The sequence below is a fragment of the Elgaria multicarinata genome, chromosome 12 (assembly GCF_023053635.1).
Source record: "Elgaria multicarinata webbii isolate HBS135686 ecotype San Diego chromosome 12, rElgMul1.1.pri, whole genome shotgun sequence".
NCBI lineage: Eukaryota > Metazoa > Chordata > Lepidosauria > Squamata > Anguidae > Elgaria > Elgaria multicarinata.
In genome coordinates, this window is record NC_086182.1 from 30,753,788 (window position 1) to 30,775,327 (window position 21,540).

Genomic DNA, 21,540 nt, shown 5'->3' on the forward strand with positions numbered 1-21,540 from the left:
TGTTTGGCTTTCCATTGGGGTGTTACCTTCGGGTGGGCAGGGTACAGGGCACCATTGCTGCCAGTCAGTGTCAACAAGACTGGCCCAGATGGACCAGCTCCGGATGTTCCTGTGTTCTTTTTCTCCGCGCAGGAGATTTGTCGTCTTCACATTTCCTTGCCTAACCCTCACTTTTTTTGAGAGCAGTTTATACGTTGGAGCTGATACGATTCTCTGCTGGTTTTAAACCAACCTTCATTTTGAAGCATAGTCTTCGTTGAGCTCAGCTAAATGAGTGCCTACTGCTTGCAGGCGGAGAGCCATTCTTCCTCACCTGGCTGTGCAGGTTTCTTTTCCTAAAGAGCTTTATAGCATGTTTTGTGGTGACGGTCATTTGGCAGGTGAGATGACCAGATGGGAGTTTTAAAAGCAGACTGGCCTCTCGGTGATACAGGTGGGATGCTATGAGGTGGTAGCACTGTAAAACCGAGCGTACATTCATCTATCTTGAAAGCAGCTGGTCAATCATTGTGGCTACTACAATCTTTGGAGGTGTGCCGGAGCACCTGCGTCCAGCCAATGTGATTTATGACTCGCTTTGAAGAGTTGAGCATGCACAATATCACAAGTCGCTTTTAAAGCTGCCCTGCATATCTCATGTGCGCATAGGCTGCTATTCAGGAATGGCAAACTCCAAAATTAATCCCCTCGTCGTTTGGCTTCAGGCCTGTGACTTTTGCATGGCATTTGGCAACTGCATAGGAAAGCATGCCCGTACAAAGGCAGTGTTCAGCTTCCTAGGAAATGTTTTCTCGTGTCGTACATTATCTGATGGATTTGCTGAGCACTTCCTTGTTCCTTGATGATCTCAATTCCAGAGAAAACCCTGCTTTGTCTCTTCTACCTCGATCATGTTTACTCAAGAGCTCTGGGCAATTTCAGTTTGTTTGGTGTCCGCTGCCCTTCGTCTATCTGGTGCAAATTAATATTCTTTCTTCCTAACCTTCCCTGTGTTGAAGGGAGGGGGACGGGAAGCCGTCATTAATACACAGACAAGACATGCCTTCAACAGTATTTAATATTTCAAATATTTCAAAGCGACGCAATTATCCCGTGACCGCTTAAACTCAACTGCAACCGGCCTGTCCGAAGCTAGCCTAGCAAACACACCTTGAACGAGAATTGGTGCTTAGACTGTATTTTTCAGTGTGGCAAGAATCTGTCCTTGATCTGTCCTTCTGCTCGTTGGGATAAACCCAGATCCCTGCAGCATCATAGTGATCTGCTGGATCCAGTCCAAGGCCTATCCTAGCATCCTGTTTCACGCAGTGGGCAACTAGCTACCCCTCAGAAGCCCACAACTGGGGTATGAAGGGAACAGCCCTCCTAATGACTAACACCAGTGATGACTTTATTCTCTGAATTGCTAATTCTCCTTTAAAGCTATCTAAACTAATAGCTGTCAACCCCAACTTGCGGCAGTGAAGTCCATCAATTAACTGCACTGTGTGAAGAAATCCTACCTTTTATCAAGCCAGAATCTCCTACCAATCACCTTCTAGTGTTAAAAGGCTGAGAATTATCTACTTTCCCCACAGCAGGCATTTAATTAACCACTCCATCATATCCCCACCCCTTTTATCATTCAGGTTGCTTTTCTGTACTTCTTCAGGCTCTACCATACCCTTTTTAAGATAGGGTGTCCAGAACTGTACACCATATTCTAAGTTTGGTTGAGCCATAGATTTGTATAAATGCATGATACTAGCAACTTTATTTTCAGTCCTTTTCTTAATGATCCCTGGCGTGGAATGCATGCTCTTAACAGCTGCTGCACAATTGGTTGACATTTCCATTGAGCTACCTGCCTCAGTCCAAAGAACCCTTTCCTTCCAGTCCCTCCCAACTCAAACTCCATCCATACAGATGCAAAATTAGGATATATTTATCCCAGTGTGCATTACCACATTTGGCCTTTTGTTGCCCATTCACCCAGTTGCTGCTAGGTGGAGCCCGTATACTGCTTTTCCTGTTTCCCTTTGCAGCTAAAAGCTGTTGGTGGTGCTGCCATTCCTGTAAGGGATTAGATTCCCAAGGCAATCCTAAACTTATCCTGAAGTAATGCCCTCCGAATTCACCAGGAATCCTGCGCATTTCACAGGGAGATAGGACTGTGACAAATATATGCAAAAGTGGGTGCTCAACTCCATGTGCTCAGAAGTGGAGTTCCTGGAGGAACGTGGCAGCAGAGTTGGCAAGAGATGCTTCCTGGTTTGAGTTCTGTGTTCTTCCCAGTTGCAGGGCGTGGTGGACTGTTGATGTGCGAGACGCAAAGATTCCAGGTGCATCATTGGGTGACTAGTAGCTCTGGAAGGGGCAGAGTAGAGTTCTTGAGTCATTACTTAAAGAGACCAACTGCTGCTCTGAAAAGCAACTCAACACAGGTGTTCAGAAGACACCTTAAACCATGGCTTCAGCCATGGTGGTTAAGCCAGAAAGCCAAGCTGTGTTCAGAAGACACCTTAAACCACAGCTTTAACCATAGTGAATAAAGCAAAAGGCCTTATTCGCCATGGTTAAATCCGTGGTTTAAGGTGTCTTCTGAACACGCCCAACATTTCTAACATGAAAGCTGCTATGATTGTTTCTTAACATCAAGCAGGTCTTGTGCCCTTGAAATCCTGGTCCTCAGGGCCAACCCAAGACATTTTGACGCACGAGTCAAAAATGCCCCCATGTACAGAAGCCAACCAGACTGAAGGTTCAATCTTATTTCAACAATGGCAACAGGACAACGTCCTCCACTGTACCAGAGGGCAACAGGTTAGCTTAGGAGCTGTTGCAGGACAAAACTGTGTGCCCCACATCTTGCTGCCTCCTGAGGCATCCATCTCACTTTGCCAAACAGTAGGGCTGGACCTGCAGGAAGTGGTGTGCCACTAGCTGTGACAAAGCAGTGAGTGGTGACTCTCGGAAAGGCCTGGCTGTCTTTGTATCCCATGGACAGGGTTATGGTGAGGTAATAGTGTTTTGCATATCCTCTTCTGGAGGGCAGAAGATGTGATAGTTCCACTCCCCCCCACCTCTGCACAAGAGCCAGAAGGAAAACAGCCTACATGAATCACTCTTGCATCTGCCATTGTATCATGTGAATAGTTGGGCTGCTTGAGAAGCCAGGAGGGAATATATTTCTCCTGAGGCCTGCCATTTTGACCCTGTTTTTGGAACAAAAGGATTATTTTGTGGAAGTGTCTCTCAGGCACCAGTGAACACTGCCTTCAAAAGTTCCACATGGACCCCGCCAAAGAAATCCTCAGAATGCTACAATTTGGGGACACTTTAAGCTGACCTACTGAGAGGAGACATGATAGCACTCTTCAAGTACCTAAAAGGTTGTCACACAGAGGACAGCCAGGATCATCCCAGAGTGAAGAACATGGAATAACGGGCTCAAGTTACAGGAAGCCAGATTCCAGCTGGACATCAGGAAAAACTTCCTGACAGAGCAGTACGACAATGGAACCAGTTACCTAGGGAGGTTGTGGGCTCTCCCACACTAGAGGCCTTCAAGAGGCAGCTGGACAGCCATCTGTCAGGGATGCTTTAGGGTGGATTCCTGTATTGAACAGGAGGTTGGACTCGATGGCCTTGTAGGCCCCTTCCAACTCTGCTTTTCTATGATTTCTAGGAGGAAGGGCTACCTTCCCAGCAACTGTTCATCTCAAGGATCACTGTGAAATGGTACCGTTCACCACAGAAGAGGATAGGAGTCTCTCTCTCTCTCTGCCAACTCAATTGCTGCCCGCTCACCGTGATGACGTGATGGATCCAATCCAGGAATGCTGCCACCTTGGTATAAACGCCGGGGGATTCAGGCTTTCCACACCCAGCGCCCCAGCTCCCAATCCCCACCAAATGCTGCATGTGCTCATGCTGGCAAACCAGTGATCTCCCGCTCTCGCCCTGTCAAAACAAGGAGATTGGGCGCATGGGACTCGCTGTCCTGGCCTTTGTTCATCCAAAAGAGCTCCGCTCTTACCTGGATCTTGTCCGTAACTTAGCAGATCAGCTCTTGCCAAGCTTATCTTGATTATGGGAGGAGTCTTATGTCTACAAAGTTGCTGAATCAACATGGTTGCAAAGAGGGGCAGAATTTCCCATTCAAGGACTCGAGAGTGATCAGTACACATTGGCCTGGTGAAATGCCTGCTCTGCTGGAAGCCCAGAGGAGAGTGGCACCTGAAGCAAGGTTCAAGTTCTCAGTTAATACAAACTGCAGCCATGGGGGGGGGGGGGCGTGGGCTTTGGGAGCTTGGCCAGCCTGGCTGGCTGAATTCCCAGCATACTTTTTTCTTTTCTTTTTAAAAGTAACTCTTTGGCCATTTTACTTACACAGCTATAAAGAAAAGTGTCTGGGTAATATTTTGGTCTGTTCCTCAAAGTACACCTGCTCCAGCCTTCTGGGATTCTGACCCATAAATGCAAAAACAAGAAAACTAAGTGAACGCTATGCCCTTCTTTTATTTTTATAATAGCAATTATTAATACCATTGTGGACGGGGTGGTGGTGGCATATTTTAAGCCAGCTGTTCTTACGTTCTGACTGTTCTGTGATTCCCACCCCTTCAATTGCCCATCTGCCTGCAGGGCAAGAGATGATCAAGGGGAGACATGATAGCATCTTTCTAAAAATAAATAACTATTGTGAAGGGCTGACATGGAGATGATGGAGCAGGCTAAAAGCAGTGGGTGGGAAAATGGCAGGGGAGCAAATTTTAGGAGTAACTTGTTAATAGTATGAACTGTTAAATCAGTGGGGCAGAATGTCATGGGAGAGGGTGGTTTCCCTTCACTGGAGGTATTTAAGCAGAATCTGGGGCGGCTGTCAGGGCTGCTGTAGTTCCAGGGTGGTTCCCAAAATGTTCACTTCCAGCTCCTATCAGCCATTGTCAGCACGGCCAGTGGTCAAGGAGGGTGGAACTTGCTTTCCAACACCTGGAAGGTCTCAGTTTCCCTTGCCTTACTGTAGCTTCATCCTGCAGGCCTATAGATCCTGCCTTGAGTAAGGGGTTGGGCTACATGACCTCAGTGGTCCCTTCTCAGTGGGCTATGGTTCTATGAAAACAAGACTTCCCCAGCTCCCAACTCTTACCTTGCAGGCATTGATGTTTCCATCCATGTAGTAGGCACACAGCATTCGTGGGGTGAGCTCACCTGCATACCTACATGAGCTGTTGCAGTTTTGGGTGCTAATCAGGGTCACCTGCCCTTCCTTTGGCATCTCGGCAATGGTGGCTGTAAAACAAGCATTGCCATCCTTTCCTATCCCTTTGAGAGAAAGGGTGGCCAGGGAGTCACTTTTCTTCAAGACGGGGATGAGGGTTTCCCTGCTTTTCTCTGCAATGTGTGGCAGAGAAACCATCAGCACCATGGTCTAGTGCTAGAATAAAGAAGTTCAATTGCAGAGAAAAGTTGAAATGCACCTTCAGAAGAAACATGAATAGTGGCATTTTCAGTTCTGCTTAGGTAAACATATATCCAGAAAACGCAACCAGGATGATCAGGGGTCTGGAATTGTGGTTTTAATTTATTGTGGTTTTAATTTTTGTGAACCGCCCAGAGAGCTCCGGCTATTGGGCGGTATAAAAATGTAATAAATAAATAAATAAAGCCCTATGAAGAGAGACTAAAAGAACTGGGCATGTTTAGCCTGGAGGAGAGAAGATTGAGGGGAGACATGATAGCACTCTTCAAATCCTTAAAAGGTTGTCACACAGAGGAGGGCCAGGATCTCTTCTCGATCCTCCCAGAGTGCAGGGCACGGAACAATGGGCTCAAGTTAAAGGAAGCCAGATTTCAGCTGGACATCAGGAAAAACTTCCTGACTGTTAGAGCAGTACGACAATGGAATCAGTGACCTAGGGAGGTGGTGGGCTCTCCCACACTAGAGGCATTCAAGAGGCAGCTGGACAACCATCTGTCAGGGATGGTTTAGGGTGGATTCCTGCATTGAGCAGGGGGTTGGACTCGATGGCTTTGTAGGCCCCTTCCAACTCTGCTATTCTATGATTCTATGAGTTTGTCCTGGGATTCCTCAATGGCAGATTCTGCAAGCTTCCTAGTTTTGGCGGTCCCCTGATTGTCCCGGTAGTTGCTCACCATTTTCTGGCCTTGGGTTGTCCCATCCTGAGATCCAGCAGGTGCTGCCGTTGGGAATGTCCGCATGGTATGGGGGCAAACAAGCAGCCTGGACAGTATCTGGGATGGAGCAGGAGGAGAACAGATTCTGTAACTCTTGGCACTGGATTGCCCCAAGAATGTGAGCTGATTTGATTTATTATATTTATATACCGCCCCGTAGCCGAAGCTCTCTGGGCTGTTTAAAAAAGTTAAAAACAGTGAACATTAAAAAGTATACAAAATTTAAAACCATCAAAATCATAAACAGTATAAAAACAACAGTACCCATTTTTTAAAAAAACAACTGTTCTGGGGTCCATTAAAAAACAAACAAACTTAGCGTTGTTAAATGTTGTTAAATGCCTGGGAAAAGAGAAAAGTCTTGACCTGGCGCCGAAAAGATAACAATGTTGGTGCCAGGCGAGCCTCATCGGGGAGATCATTCTACAGTCGGGGGACCACCACTGAGAAGGCCCTCTCCCTTGTTGCCATCCTCTGAGCTTCCCTCGGAGTAGGCACTCGGAGGAGGACCTTAGATGTTGAGCGCAGTGTACGGGTAGGTTCATGTCGGGAGAGGTGTTCCATCAGGCATTGTGGTCCCAAGCTGTCTGCGTCCCACTTTTTAGCCACTGTGCCACAGGTACAGCTTGGGAGCAAGCCTGTAAGCTAGTGGCACTGGACCTGCTCTTTCCATTTCCTGCGTCAAACTCTGGGAAGTCGTCGCCATGTACATTGAGCTAAATGGACCAAGGGCCTGATTCTGAACAAGACAGGCATTTCCTTTGTTCCTAAAGTTGTGTTGGAAGCTACTTGTGTGAAACGCATCTCTACATGCTGAGGATTCTCTGGATTGTTCCCCACCCCATAGCATGTATGACCAGAGGCTCCATCATGTAAATGTTGATCTGAGACAGGCATTGTCCTCTTCATCTCTTTCTTTCGTTGCAACAGACTAAGCAGGTAACCTCGGAGCTAGAAGCAGGAGCCCTTGGCCAGACCTACACCAAGCAAGATAGGACACTTTGAAAACAGTTTGAAAACGGTTTATGGCGCGTGTTTTGGGGCCCCACTGTTGTCACTACTGTTATAAACTGTTTTATAACAGTACGCCACCCTGAAATGTTATCGATATAGGGCGGGATATAAATGTTTTAAATAAATCAATAAATACGTTTTAAAGCAATAGTGTAGATCCTGCTCCAGGCTCTGTGTGTAGCTGCCCTGTAGGGTGAGCTGCAGCTTGGAGTACCTTCCTGATAGTGAAGAACAAGTGGGAACTACAACAAAAGGTTGCAGCACGGGATTCATCCAGTCATACCTTTCTCCATGCTCCATTTCTTTCACCTTACCCTGCCCCCCTCCCCCATTTTCCATTTCCATCAATCAGTCATTTTGGCATCTGCCACTTCCCCCCTCCCAACTGAAGGTTTTGTCCTAAAGGGTTTGTTTTTTGGACCCCCCCTGGTTTCCCCCAAGCCTGCTGCCACCTCCCTTTTGCGCCTGGATGACGCCGTTTTGAATGTGTAAGAGCCACACTATTCATATATAGCAGGGGGGGGAAACTATTTTGGGTCTGAGGGCTAGATTGCCCCCGATGTCACCCGACCTGATGTCACAGGTCGGGTGACATCACAGGCAGGGACCTGCCCCTGGATGTCATTGGGTCGATGGCCAAAGTGTCTGTCTGGAGCTCCACCAGCTTCCTGTTTAGGCTGCGACTTTGCTTGAGAATTTATTTATTTATTTATTTATTGCATTTCTATACCGCCCAATAGCCGGAGCTCTCTGGGAGGTTCACAAAGATTAAAACCATTCAACAGTATAAAACCATAATATAAAAAACAGTATAAAAGCTCAACCAGATAAAAACAGCAGCAATGCAAAATCACAAATTTAAAACACCAAGTTAAAATGTATTTATAGATTGTTAAAATGCTGGGAGAATAAAAAGGTCTTCACCTGGCGTCTAAAAGCATATCATGTAGGTGCCAAGCGAACCTCCTTAGGGAGCTCATTCCACAGCCGGGGTGCCACAGCAGAGAAGGCCCTCCTCCTTGTAGCCACCTGCCTCACTTCCTTTGGCAGGGGCTCGCAAAGAAGGACCCCTGAGGATGACCTTAGGGTCCAGGCAGGTACATATGGGAGGAGGCGTTCCTTCAGATAACCTGGCCCCAAGCCGTTTAGGGCTTTAAATGTTAATACCAGCACTTTGAATCGGGCCCGGACCTGGACTGGCAGCCAATGAAGCTGGAAAAGGACTGGCGTAATGTGGTCTCGTCGGGGCAATAAGACCTTTCTGGCTCCCCGCCACCTCTCCTACCTCGGCACGTCTCCTGGTTTCCCTCCGAGAGTTGTCTATGGCTTGTCCCTGATAGCCCTGAGCGCATTGCCTCTCACCGCTGTAGGAGCATGTAGGAATGTGTGCGCATCTGCGTACCCTTACTGGTGTGGTCTTGGGTACATTTCCCACCCTCCCTCATTCCTCTCTGTCACTCTCCAAACTGAGCCCTTTGCAATACCCTATTTCTTCAATTCTAAGACATCTCTAAAAATGGGGTGCGTCTTAGAATCATGGGTGTGTCTTAGGTGTTTTTTTTCTGTTGGTGGTACTGAAATTAGCGTGCGTCTTAAAATTGATGGCGTCTTACAACCGAAGAAATACGGTACCTCTATTTTCTCCCCATAATATTAAGCCACCCTCGACTCTTTCTGTGTGAGATGCCGGACCAAGCTCACCTGAGAAATGCAGAGGCTCCCTCAGCTTCAGCATGGCGATGTCGTAGTCGTGGTTCCTGTTGTCGTACCTGGGGTGCGGCACCACCCTCTCCAGGACAGCTCCCCTCCGTCCTTCGACGCTGGCCTGGGCATCAAGCCCAACGAAGGCCGCCCAGCTGGAAAGCTGGAGATGCCTGGAACGGAATAAGTCCATCTCAGCCTCCTTGGCTCGCCGGTTCTGTCTTGCAAGGCCTTTTTGCTCCCCAATGAATTCAGCTGGGGCCAGTCCAGAGGATGGCAAGGTCAAGGGTTCAGAATGCTTTCCCCTAGCCTGGTGCCCTCCAAATGCAACTCCCTGTACTCCTGACCATTTGTTACCCGTGTTTTACTATCATCTGTATGTTGGCAAAGGCAAGGAGAGTCTCCTTGGCGAAAGCTACGTCTTGGAGTTGGCAGCACCCCCTTTCCTGCTGCTGGGGATGAGATTTCACCAGACGTACCTGTCCATGCAATGGGCAGCAGTGATGATCCATTTGTGCGACACCACTGAGCCTGTGCAGACCCTTTCAGCAGCAAGATAAAGGCTGACCTGCCATGGCCAGCCCCTCAGGGGTGCATCCTTTCCATCAGTTGTCTGAGAAGCCTTGGAACGGGAGCCACACTCTGTGGGGAAGACAGAGGGAGCATTGTGAATGCTAAAAACATCGGACAAGGCTGCTGGAAAGAATACGTTTCTTTAGGGTAAAACAAGGTGCCAAGACATGGTGGGCTGCTTTAGATTAATTGGGAAATGGTGTTGGCTTATCAGGGCTTTGCTTCCTGCTTTTCTTGCTCAATTGTAATTGGCTGCATTACATGGACAGAGAGGGGGCGACCACATGGTTTATTATTAAAAACTTCCCCTCCTCTCGATGCTCATAGGCTTGAATGGGACATTGCCCTCTAGTGGGTGCTTTGTAGCACAATGTCAGCTGCATACAGTGGGAAATCCTGCGATATTGCAGAAGAATTGGGATTTCTGGGGTGGGTGGGTTAGAATGGGATTACCGGGGGTGTGGGCAGCTCAGGTGATGTGCAGGAGGTTGACGGTGTTGTCAAAAAACCCTGTAACCTCCCGTGAGTAACCAATCACGAGCGTGCCTTATTTTGCTTGTGTGAAGTGCCTCAGCAATTCTTGGAACAGCCCAAGATGAGATCATGTTGCCTTATCAGGGCTTTGCTTCCTGCTTTTCTAGCGCAACTGTAATGGGCTGCATTGCACGGGTGGAGAGGGGCGATCATGTGGTCTATAATTGAAAACTTCCCCTCCTCTCGGTATTCATAGTTTTGATGAAGTTGTCAAAAGGACCTGCAAACCTCCATGAGTAGTCATGAGCGTACCTTATTTTGCTCATGTGAAGTACCTCAGCAATTCTTGGAAAACCCCAAGATGAAATCTGAATACTTACCAGAACACTTCAGGGCCACAATTCGACCTGAAGAGCATCGGCTCCTAAATAAAACAAACCAGCAGCTTATTTTAGGCAATGGAGCACAGCTTGAATCTTAAATTTTAGCTTAATGCTCTCATTGTTCGTAGCTAAACCTTAGGAGAGGCATTTCTACCATTTAGGATAGGGAGAAAAAGTGGAAAAGCCAGGAAATCACCAAAATATCAGTAGTTGGCTGGGAGAAAAGGGGTGAGGTCCTTTGGGGCACCCTGGAAGTATGGATTGGGACCTCAGACATTCTGGATTTGTCCCATGGGCCTGAGGTTTTGAACGCCTGCTCTAGAAGCACAACGCTGCAAGAACCGAAATATTGCAAAGATTCGTCGCCATTCTTTTGCTCTTTGCTCCCAAACTGTCCCAGAAAGTGCAAAGTTTTCTCTGGACTGTTCACGTTCCCCCTTTTTGTTTTGTTTCATGGGATGTTTATTTATGTATGACTTAAGTGTCTTTAGCTGCTCTTTAGAAGTATATGCTCACAAAGCCACATTCAAAAAGGAGTGTGACTCTGTGCGAGGAACGAAACGGAAAATATCTGACGGAAAACCCTGGGCGTTATTTTGAGGCAGCTGGTCTTGAGGACATGCAAGCTATTTGTGGTCTGAGTTCAAGTGCCGGTACTATACAGAATCCCACAATTTTGTTGTGGGCTGATGGGGGTTGAAATCCCAGACATGTGGAGAACACAAGATTAGGGAAGGCAGCCTTAAAGATACCACTAAGGAAAGAAGCCAGAACCGGCAGGAAAAATACAAATTTCATCATAATGATGTGCCCAGCGCAGGAGGCCTCGTCTTACACCGGATGGACTCGAATATGAGCCTATCTATACAGGTACCCACCTGACCTGCCACATATCTTTGGTGCTCCCCTTCCAGTTGGGCAAAACATGAGCAAACTCTTGAGCGCTGTTCACCTTCACATCCGTTAGGTTCACCCCTTTGTGGTGGGTGAGTCTGCAGAAGTGGTAGGCAAAGAAGAACATCATTACTCAAGTACATGGACGGCAAGTGATTGGACAAATTCTCACCACTTTAAAAAAAAATGAGGTGTCTTGATGAACGTATGATGCCTTCCTAGCCAGTCAGAACCATCATGGGTCCATCAAGCCCAGTATTTGTCTCCTCTTGGCTTTCCAAGGTCCCAAGCACAGAGGTGCCTTTTCTTGCTACCTGATCCTTTCAACTGGGGATGCCCTGGGGTTGTTTCTTACGGAATTTCTATACCAACCTTCAGCATTGGTTTTTAGGGGAGTTTACAAATAAAAACATAAGCAGCACTTCACTTGAAAAGCACACACACATTGAGAATATAAAAAGAGCAGTTAAAATCAGATTTTCAGACCCTCTTTCTTCTTTTCTTTTTTTAAAAAAGAAAAGGCTGGGAGAATCAAAAGCCTTTGATGCTGAAAAGAGAAGCAGTGGAGGTAGTGGGCGTGTTTCTCTGGGTAGTGAATTCCAGAGACCGGCAGCTACAACCAAAACCACCCTCTTGCCGGTTGCTACCCAGAAAAGTAAGAGGGACAATGTGTGTCTATGTGCATACATGCACATGAGCACTTCTTTATTGATACCATAGATCATGTCTTCGCGGTGCACTGATTTCGTATTCCTCAGGGCACCTAACAACAGTTAAAAGCAACCACAAAATGCAATAAAATTACAAACAACAAAAATATACAATATAAAATAAGGCACAGCTGATAAAATAGAGGTGATGAATAAAAACTTAGCTGTCTGATCAAACAAATCCTTAACAAAAAGGTTTTGGATATCTGGAAAAACACCATAAGTGAGAGGGGCAATCAAGCCTTCCTGGGCAAGAGATTCCACAATTTTGGAATGTATTCCAGCCAAAGAACTCTGGTGTTTCAGTGAAGCAAAAGAACGTAAACTCAGAATGATGTCTACCAATATCCGGTACTCATTTCCCTGTGCCTTAAGCTTTAGCACACCAGCGTTATACTGTGCAATCACTGCGAATTGCATGCAAAGGACTCAGAAGTTTTCCACCTTATAGTCTGCTTTGATTATGAAGTACTCCCATGCATCCTGCCTTAATTGTGCAATAAAGCAATTTTTTTTGCCATATTTAGCCCCTACATTTTGAGCGTATCTTCCGAGCCGCCGCTGGGACGCAGGAGCAGGATTTTAAAGAAATGCTTACATCTGCGTATTATTATTATTATTATTATTTATTTATATAGCACCATCAATGTACATGGTGCTGTACAGATAACACAGTAAATAGCAAGACCCTGCCGCATAGGCTTACAATCTAATAAGTTGTAGTAAACAATAAGGAGGGAAGGAGAATGCAAACAGGCACAGGGAAGTGTAAACAGGCACAGGGTAGGGCAAAACCAACAGTGTAAAGTCAGAACAAACTCAATATTTGAAGGCTATAGGGAAAAGAAAAGTTTTGAGCTGAGTCTTAAAAGCAGTGATTGAGTTTGTAGTTCTCAAGTGTTCTGGAAGAGCGTTCCAGGCGTAAGGGGCAGCAGAAGAAAAAGGACGAAGCCGAGTAAGGGAAGTGGAGGTCCTTGGGCAGGCGAGAAGCATGGCATCGGAGGAGCGGAGAGCCCGAGCGGGGCGATAGTGTGAGATGAGAGAGGAGAGATAGGCAGGAGCTAGGCCGTGAAGAGCTTTGAAGGTCAGTAGGAGAAGTTTATATTGGATTCTGAAGTGAATTGGAAGCCAATGAAGAGATTTCAGAAGTGGAGTGACATGGTCAGAGCGGCGGGCCAAGAAGATGATCTTAGCGGCAGAGTGATGGACAGAGACCAGCGGACTGATGTGAGACGAAGGAAGGCCAGAGAGAAGAAGGTTGCAGTAGTCCAACCGAGAGATAACCAGTGCGTGAACGAGAGTCTTGGCAGAAGAGACAGACAAAAATGGTCGAATCCTGGCAATATTATACAGGAAGAAACGACAGGATTTAGCTACTGCCTCGATGTGAGGAGTAAAGGAGAGCGAGGAGTCAAATATAAAGCCAAGACTACGAGCTTCCTTGACCGGAGTAAGCGTGACATCATTGACAGTAAGGGAGAATGAGAGGTGAGGAGAAGGTTTAGGAGGAAAAACTAGCAGTTCAGTCTTTGCCATGTTAAGTTTCAAACGACGATGAAGCAGCCAGGCTGAGATATCTGAAAGACATGCCGAGATACGATCGTGAACATCTGGAGAAAGTTCCGGAGATGAAAGATATAATTGTGTATCATCGGCGTACAGGTGATATTGGAGGCCGTGAGATTGAATGAGCTTGCCCAAGGGCAGCATGTATAGAGAGAACAACAACAAGCTTTAAAGATAAAGACACCAAAATTGGCACAGGAATAGATATTAGGGAGAGCTTTAAGCATACCAAATTCGAGTTGAATGAGGTAATCTGTTGATTTTTTAATGATTTTTTACATTTCCCCCCTTAAACTCACTTCCTGGTATGCAAAGGATCGCTGTCGCCCGGTAGCAAAAAGAACAACCGCGAAAGCTTAGTGCTATGGGGATAATCCGAGGGAAGCAGGTACGTGGGATGAAGAGTCCAATGAGGTGGCCACTTGATTTGTGCACATGCTCTTCCTTGGAAAAGAAAAGACCAATTCAACTCTTGCTACACTTACCGAACATGGCCCATCTGTCTGCAGATTTGCATCCCCAGTGAGATCTCCCAATTTTCATGACACAGCAGAAGCCAGTTGGATCGACCCTCCACCTGAACCTCCAATAAGAAGTTACTTCTGTCTACTCTGAAAAATACTGAAGATGATTGGGTTATCAATCTGCCTGTGATTTGAGTTCCTCTGCTAAAGCCCTCCTCCAGGTTGCCCACATTGTCAGAGTACGGTAGGGTGATTGTTGCTTTTATTTTTTGCTTTTATTGCTGTTTTTATTACGTTCTTATTGTTTATATTGTGTTTTTATTGCTCTTAATATCATAACGGTTTTATGAGTTGTATTGCTGTATGAGTGTGTATGTTGCCTTAGAAGGGCTTCTGCCCTGGAAGGCGGCCAAGAAATATTTTAAATAAATAAACACACGTTCAGCATCGAGAGAAGGATATTTTCAGCAACGTCACTTTGGCTCTGCAACAGCCTCCCCTGACAGCATCCATGTTGAGAGAAATTTATTTTATGAGGCGTTTGGTAACGATAATAAATCAATCATCTTTCTGCTGCCAGGCAAAAACGTTTTTGTTTTACACTGTCATCAGTTAATTAATGGAGTTTGCTCACTGTTTTATCTTTGCATCTCTGTTATTCATTGTATACCACCCTGAAGTCCAAAAAGGATGAGGGTGATATAAATTCTCTAAAGTAAACTGAAGCATTAACTTGACACACACAAAATCCCTCATCATGCAGGGCTTCAGGTGTTCTTCCTGAAGGGGTTCAAAGGAACTCTATAAGCTTTCTCTTCAAACATTTTGGGGCAATATCCATGACAGACCAAAGAAATGGATGAATTCTTGCAGAGGCCTTCAAAGGAAGAAGTGTTTTTCTTTTCTTTTTTGCAGAGAGCTCAGGAGAGAGGTACTAGCAAGGGCAATGAGAGTTGAACAACTTCTATCAAGGTCAGGAAGCTTCTTCAAGCCCATGCCTCATTTGTCATTGATAGATTTCTTTTGTGAGCCTCACAAAGGGTCACTAAACATAGTATATACCTATTAACCCAGATGAATTGTTTCTCAGTGGATTAGTTGCCCTTCACACAGCTGATTCCCTCCTGTCCAGAGTTCCACATATGCTTTATCACAGCAGTCTCTCCAGCCTTTACAGAGCTGGGACCTGCCTTTTAGCTCACATAAAGCCTCTAGCCCAAATGTGCTTGCAGAAATTGCTTTATAAATGGTTTTGAGAATCCAAGGTTGTGACTGAATTAAGACTCAGTAGTGGTGTTCTGATCCACCAGTGTTGTTACAGAGTACCCCTGTCCCATTCATTTCAATAGAGAGAGACGATTTGAACACACAATGCAATGTGTGAATGGATTGGCTGAGCCTCCCATGGAAATGAATGGGGAAACTCTTGCAGGTGGCATAGCTCTGGGTGCATATTTGAGTTGATACATGTTAGCAATCACGAATGGAGCACATGCGCAACTTTGATCCTGGTCACCATTTATAAAGCATTTTCTGCCAGCAAAGTGCTTCTGTAGTTTTTTCCCCCTCATTCATCCTCACAACAACCTTGCAAGATATGCCATTTTTGTTTAGATGCAGAATTGGGGATGGGTGGGGAGAACAGCCAGAAGTAGAATGCATTTAGTTGAAGCAAAGTCCCTGGCTACGGTTCGACTCCCATGGCTGGATTTCCTTGGGTTTGTGGTCTTTTCAGTGCCAGGTAAATACCTTTTTTTTCCCCCAGGTTGTTTAGCTCATCCATTTGGGGAAAATAAATAAAAATCTGTTAGTGTGCTTTTGGGTCTCTGCACTGCTGCTGGCTTTTACCCTGGTTTGTACTTTGGGTTAAACTTAAAGGTTTTTAATATTGTGTTTGACTATGTCATTTTATGGTTTAAAATTTTCTTTCATGAACCCTCCAAAGAGCTCATTGAGAGAGAGAAAGAGAGATGTATATGTGTTGGGGTGGGGGGCAGAGAGTTGGAAAGATTACAGACCTTTCTTGCCACTGACATTTCCAAAGGGGGTTTCCTGGTCCGCCTCCCGTTCTTCCATGACATTTGTGCACTTCGTTAGAACGGCCTCTGGGTCCTTGTGGGGCAGAGACTCTTGAAGATGAAGGGGCTTTAGCAGCTGTTTCACTGAGAGAAAAATTGCAGTGGGAGGATGGATGGGTAGATGGAATCCGCCTGCAGCTTTCAACATGCGAGGCAGACACCATTGACAGTTGCCAAAGGAGGCTTGAGTATCTCCTTGACTGCCTCCCCACCCAGATGAACAGACTTCAAGAACCTACACCAGCCTATGTCCCTCATAAGGATGGCTGAGCTAGCTATGAAATACCTCCATGTTGCCCACCTAAGCCAGACTATGTTCAATTCTATGCAGTAAGGGAAGAACCTCCATCCAGGTGGGCCTCTACTCACCCAGGAACCAAACTCCAACAGCTGTTCCAATCAGCAAGCCAAAGATTGCAAGGACCAAGAGGCACCTCTGGAAGGCACGGACGCTGGCTGCAAGACAAGTTTTGGAAGGTGCTTCAAAGAGAAATTGGATTATAGGGAGAGGAACAGAAATACAGGGGAAAGGCTGTAGCTTTCAGTGGTCAAGCACATGCACTGCACTGCAAAAGGTCCCAGGTCCAACCCCAGCTTAGGTCTGGAAAAGCATCCTGTCTGGAAGCCAGGAGAACCACTGCTGTACCATAGGAACAAAGGAATGTCTGTTTAAGGCAGCTTCCCGGGTTCATGGAATGCTGTTTGTGCTCTGGGGTTCATCCTGAAAACATCTGCAGGAGGAGGGAAGCAGGAGCAAATGAGAGAGGAGGAAGGAGATGGATGAGGAGGGGAAGAGGGGAAACTGTACCAAAGGTAACACAAGTTTCAATACTGATGGTTCCACTTCTTCATCCCACCCATCTTTTACACACCCTGGATGTGCTCTGGTCAAGCAGCTCACCATGACCTGTAGATTCCTGCGATCTCCTCCCCGTCTTTGCCTCTGTAGGGCCAGGTTTGGGCCTTTGGATCTAAGGATCAAAATGCACTTTACGTATATTCACAGCAGAACGTTTTAGACTGGCAAATTTAGATTGGCTGTAGAGTGTTCCAAAAGACTGAAATATCCCCCCACTGGTTTCTGGATGTTGCTGTTTCTGATGTCAGAATATTTGTGTCTATTTATTCTGTTTATTGTGTCTATTTGTGTCTGTTTATTCTTTTCATAGAGACAAACTCATTTGTCCTATGTAGAAGACAGAAGGGCACTGCAGGGAGTTGATGGCATAGATCACATTGGAAGATGAGTCAAACTATGGACAAGTAAAGTAGTTATATGTTACAGATACAGAAGTGAGGCTGAGCAGGGTCCTCTTCTCGTGGCCCCTTGGAGTTTGTGGCTGTCCACAGGTTTGAATCCAAATCTCCTTACAAGTCTAGTACGCTACTCTTGATAACCCTTTGCACGTACTTTAGAACCACCGAGTCCTTGTTCAAAATGATGGTTACGAGGTGCTGGTTTGTATTGGTTCTGTACATAATACTATAATATTTAACAGATGAAAATAGGGGGAAATCAATTCAAGAAGCCTGATCCCCCTCGATGGTTACATATACGTGAAGGATCTTCACTTCCTGGCAGTATACTGTGCTAACTTCTGCTGCAATTGGTTGCTCTCCGCTCATTTAAAAGCAAAGCAGGTGGTTTGCGGCTCAAGATATGCTAGAAGGACATAGGAAAATACGTTGTCAAACTCTACAAAATATACTCCAGCAGTTGCAGCTTGTGAAATCGTAGGCTGTGCAATGTGTTGTGCCCTACTGTTCATGCACACACATTTACATGCATGAGCACTAGAGACAAGATGCATCCATCCCCTACTCAGAGGTCCCTCTCCCAAGGGAGGGAGCTAAACCCTGAAGAATCCTGAAGCAACGCACACCAACAACATTTAAATGAAGCATCGGAAAACAGGAAACATAGCAGCAGCGACAATTCATCAGGGACAGGGATTAGAAGCCAAAGAAGTCTTCCCCAAGCTGGCGCTCTCCAGATGTGTTGGACTACCAAGATGGGGATGCTGGGATTTGTAGTCCAAGAGGTTTCATTTCAGAGGGTTTCCCCTTATTTCCAAGCCCGCCATTCTATTAATGGCCGCAAGGAAGATGCCCTCAGTGTTTCTTCCGATTTCATCCAGATATTATGCTCATGCAACGGCAAGAGGGAAAGTTAGCAGGGCCTTACCATTGTGGGGAGTGCCGGCAGGCTGCAGGACACCTGATGCTTCAGCGCATAGTTCCAAGAGGCAGCTGCTGAGGGCTTAAAGGGGGCGACCCCTCATTAAATAGGCCGCTGGCTCAGCTCCGTTCCTCACACGTGCACAAACCCACCCTCCCACCGCTGACATTGAATGGAGCCATTGTTCCCGTCAGAGAGGTCAGGCGGTTGGTAGACTTGTTTGCTGCCATCCCTTTACGTTCAACCTGCCGATGGGATACCTGTAAAGAGAGAGAGAGGCAGGCAGTTGCTTAGCAACCCCTTTTCCCTTGCTCTGTACCAAGGATGCCCCCCATACCACGGGGCAATTTTTCTGGGGTTTGTTTATTCAGGAAGGTCGAGCGACATTTGCAGTTGATGAAATGTTGTTGAAATTCAGACCACAGACAAGAGTCTCTCTCTCTCTCTCTCTCTCTCTCTCTCTCTCTCTCTGGCTTAGTTAAATATGATGGGAAGGGGATAATAATTATGATTACTATTATCATTAAAGGTAATTACCTCCTTCTCCCATTCCTCCTCTCTTTCTCCAAAGGCCACACCAGATGTCATCACCAAAGCGCCATACCTGACCCTCAAGTAAATGACTCCTTTGTCCAAAAGACATGATCCTCCCCAACTTTTGACAAAAGAGGCAAATGTTTTAAAGTGAGACGCTAAGATGACAGTGAGCCTGAAAAATGAACAATCCACTTTCATGGGGTCCGGTGGTGGACCTAAGGTTGGTTTCCCAAGCCCTGCTCTGAAAGGGGTTGAATACATTCAATGGTTATATAAAATATAAAACCGTGAAATAGCAACAGGCAAAGTCCCGTCCCCTCCCCTCTCCATCACTGCACCTCCATGCTGGGAAAAGCTGCACCAGCTGAATTTCTTCTAGTCATGAAACTTTTAAAGGTGTGTGGCGCAGAGCGGTAAAGCAGCAGTTTCTGCAGCTGAAACTCTCCCCACGGCCTGAGTTCGATCCCAGCGGAAGCCGGTTTCAGGCAGCTGGCTCAGGTCGACTCAGCCTTCCATCCTCCTGAGGTCGGTAAAATGAGTACCCAGTTAGCTGGAGGAAAGGTAATAATGGCCGGGGAAGGCAACAGCAAACCACCCCGCTATAAGGCCTGCCAAGAAAACGTCAGCGAAAGCTGGTGTCCCTCCAAGAGTCAGTAATGACTCAGTGCTTGCACGAGAGGTTCCTTTCCTTTCCTTTCCTCTGTGTTATAAACACATACATACCCTATATCACCTGGAGAACATCTTTTAAATATATTTATGCATTCCCCGAAATCTCCATATTTTATGACATAATTTTATATAGCATTTCAAAATCCTGGATCTAATAGCAAAGCTGTCAGGTCCTGCATTATTCTGAGAAAATAACCGACCGAATATATCAAAGGCGACAGGAGTGCTTCATTTTGGAGTGGATGCTGTCTCTTGTTTTTCAGATTTCTTTTAAATCTTTTAAAACCTGTCTTCAATGAGATACAGAACTAGCAGTGCTGAGAACAATTGAGACTGGAAATCTGGTGTCTCTCTGTGTGTGCGTTCCATTGTATTTGCAAGCAGGCTGGAGTTAAGAGAACCTTTCTAACAGTTTCTTACTCCAGATTCAAGCTTGGCTGCTGAAAGCAGACCCCACCTTGAGTGAGAAAACACAGTGTCCCTGTCTCTCTGTGACATTTCAAAGACCACTTTCCCAAGCCTTCACTACTTTCTCACCAGGATAAAAAAAAAAACCCTAAGAGAGCTCTTTTATGGCTATCACTCAACGTTCTTGTTCTTCTAAAAGGCCACCAATAATGATGCCTTTCTGTTTTGCACCTGGTCTCTAGCTTATTAGAAAGGGAACCTCAGACACATGTCTACACAAAATATCACACACTCACATACACACGTGAACAGGTCGTATGTGTCTTCCTCCACCCGCCTCAAATAACAATAGTAATTCTTTGAGTTAGGATTCCTGATTTGCTGCACCTGCTGAATAAGTTTATACATTATTATTATTATTATTATTATTATTATTATTATTATTTATTATTATTATTTATTGCATTTTTATACCGCCCAATAGCCGAAGCTCCCTGGGTGGTTCACAAAAACTAAAACAATTCAAAGTGTAAAACAAACAGTATAAAAACATGAGATAAAATACACATTAAAACGAATTAAAACATACCATACATGATTAAAACATCCCGAAAACATTCTAAAATTTCACGGGATAGGCCTGCCAGAAGAGATCAGTCTTGATAGCTTTCTTGAATGCTAAAAGACTTGTCAAGCTGACGAATCTCCTCTGGCAGGCCATTCCACAGTCTGGGAGCAGCAGAAGAGAAGGTCCTCTGGGTAACAGTTGTTAATCTAGTTTTTGCTAGCTGAAGTGGATTCTTCCCAGAGGACCTGAGTGTGCGGGGCGGATTGTACAGGAGAAGGCGATCCCGCAGGTAGTAACATACATATAGTAACCCTATAACATACTCATAGGCCACAGCTAGACCTAAGGTTTATCCTGGGATCACCCAGGGTTCACCCCTGCCTGAGCACTGGATCCCCTGTGTGTCACCTAGATGAACAGGTTTGACCCCTGGATGATCCAGGGATACACCTTAGGTCTAGCTATGGCCATAGTCTCCCAAATTTTATCACTCCACTGCTCTTTAGTGGGTTGCTTTAGAGACTTCCAGTTATATGCTATACAATGACTTTGCAGCTGAATGCAATTGCTTAAGAAGGTCTTTAGGCAGCAATCCAGGACCATTAGGTTCAATGAGATGAAGCAGCATTGCTTTCGGAGTTACCAATGGTCTAACATGAAGATTCCTGACAGTAATCAACAACCAAGTTCCCAAACTCTGGCACTGTAGAACATTCCCACCAAAGATGAAAGTATGAACCAACGTGACGAACAATATTGACTATGGTTTCAATGCTTTAGGTGAAGCCTTGCAGGAGTAATGTACCACCTATTCAGATCTTTGTATGGTGCTTCTTTTGGGGGGATAGCTAATACCCTGGAAGACAGAAACAAACTTCAAAGTGATCTTGATAGGCTGGAACTGAAAACAACAGAATGAAATTTAATAGGGATAAATGCCAAGTTCTACATTTAGGGAATAGAAACCAAAGGCACAGTTACAAGATGGGGGATACTTGGCTCAGCAATACTACAAACGAGAAGGATCTTGGAATTGTTGTAGATCACAAGCTGAATATGAGCCAACAGTGTGATATGGCTGCAAGAAAGGCAAATGCTATTTTGGGCTGCATTAATAGAAGTATAGCTTCCAAATCACG

At 45.7% G+C, this 21,540-nt stretch overlaps 1 protein-coding gene across 1 annotated transcript; it reads right to left on the reverse strand.

Annotated features, from left to right (window-relative positions):
* Window positions 1–3,234: 3,234 nt before the first annotated feature.
* TMPRSS5 (transmembrane serine protease 5) lies at window positions 3,235–18,446 on the reverse strand. The gene is made up of 12 exons (XM_063139021.1): window positions 18,377–18,446; window positions 16,407–16,493; window positions 15,978–16,121; window positions 13,981–14,116; window positions 11,204–11,317; window positions 10,323–10,366; window positions 9,375–9,537; window positions 8,896–9,068; window positions 6,139–6,237; window positions 5,132–5,376; window positions 3,790–3,942; window positions 3,235–3,300 (listed from the first exon to the last, which is right to left on the reverse strand). The coding sequence occupies exons 1-12, from the start codon at window positions 18,444–18,446 to the stop codon at window positions 3,235–3,237; spliced, it is 1,494 nt and encodes a 497-aa protein (XP_062995091.1).
* Window positions 18,447–21,540: the final 3,094 nt, after the last annotated feature.

Bases quoted from the DNA above. Each gene is read 5' to 3' on its own strand.
- TMPRSS5 (XM_063139021.1), bottom strand. From the start codon at position 18,446: ATGGCAGCAAACAAGTCTACCAACCGCCTGACCTCTCTGACGGGAACA. The intron at 14,117-15,977 runs GTCTGTAATCTT...AATCATCTTCAG, and splicing joins AAATGTCAGTGGCAAGAAAG to TATTTTTCAGAGTAGACAGA. The intron at 5,377-6,138 runs GTGAGCAACTAC...CACACATTGCAG, and splicing joins CAACCCAAGGCCAGAAAATG to AGAAAAGCAGGGAAACCCTC.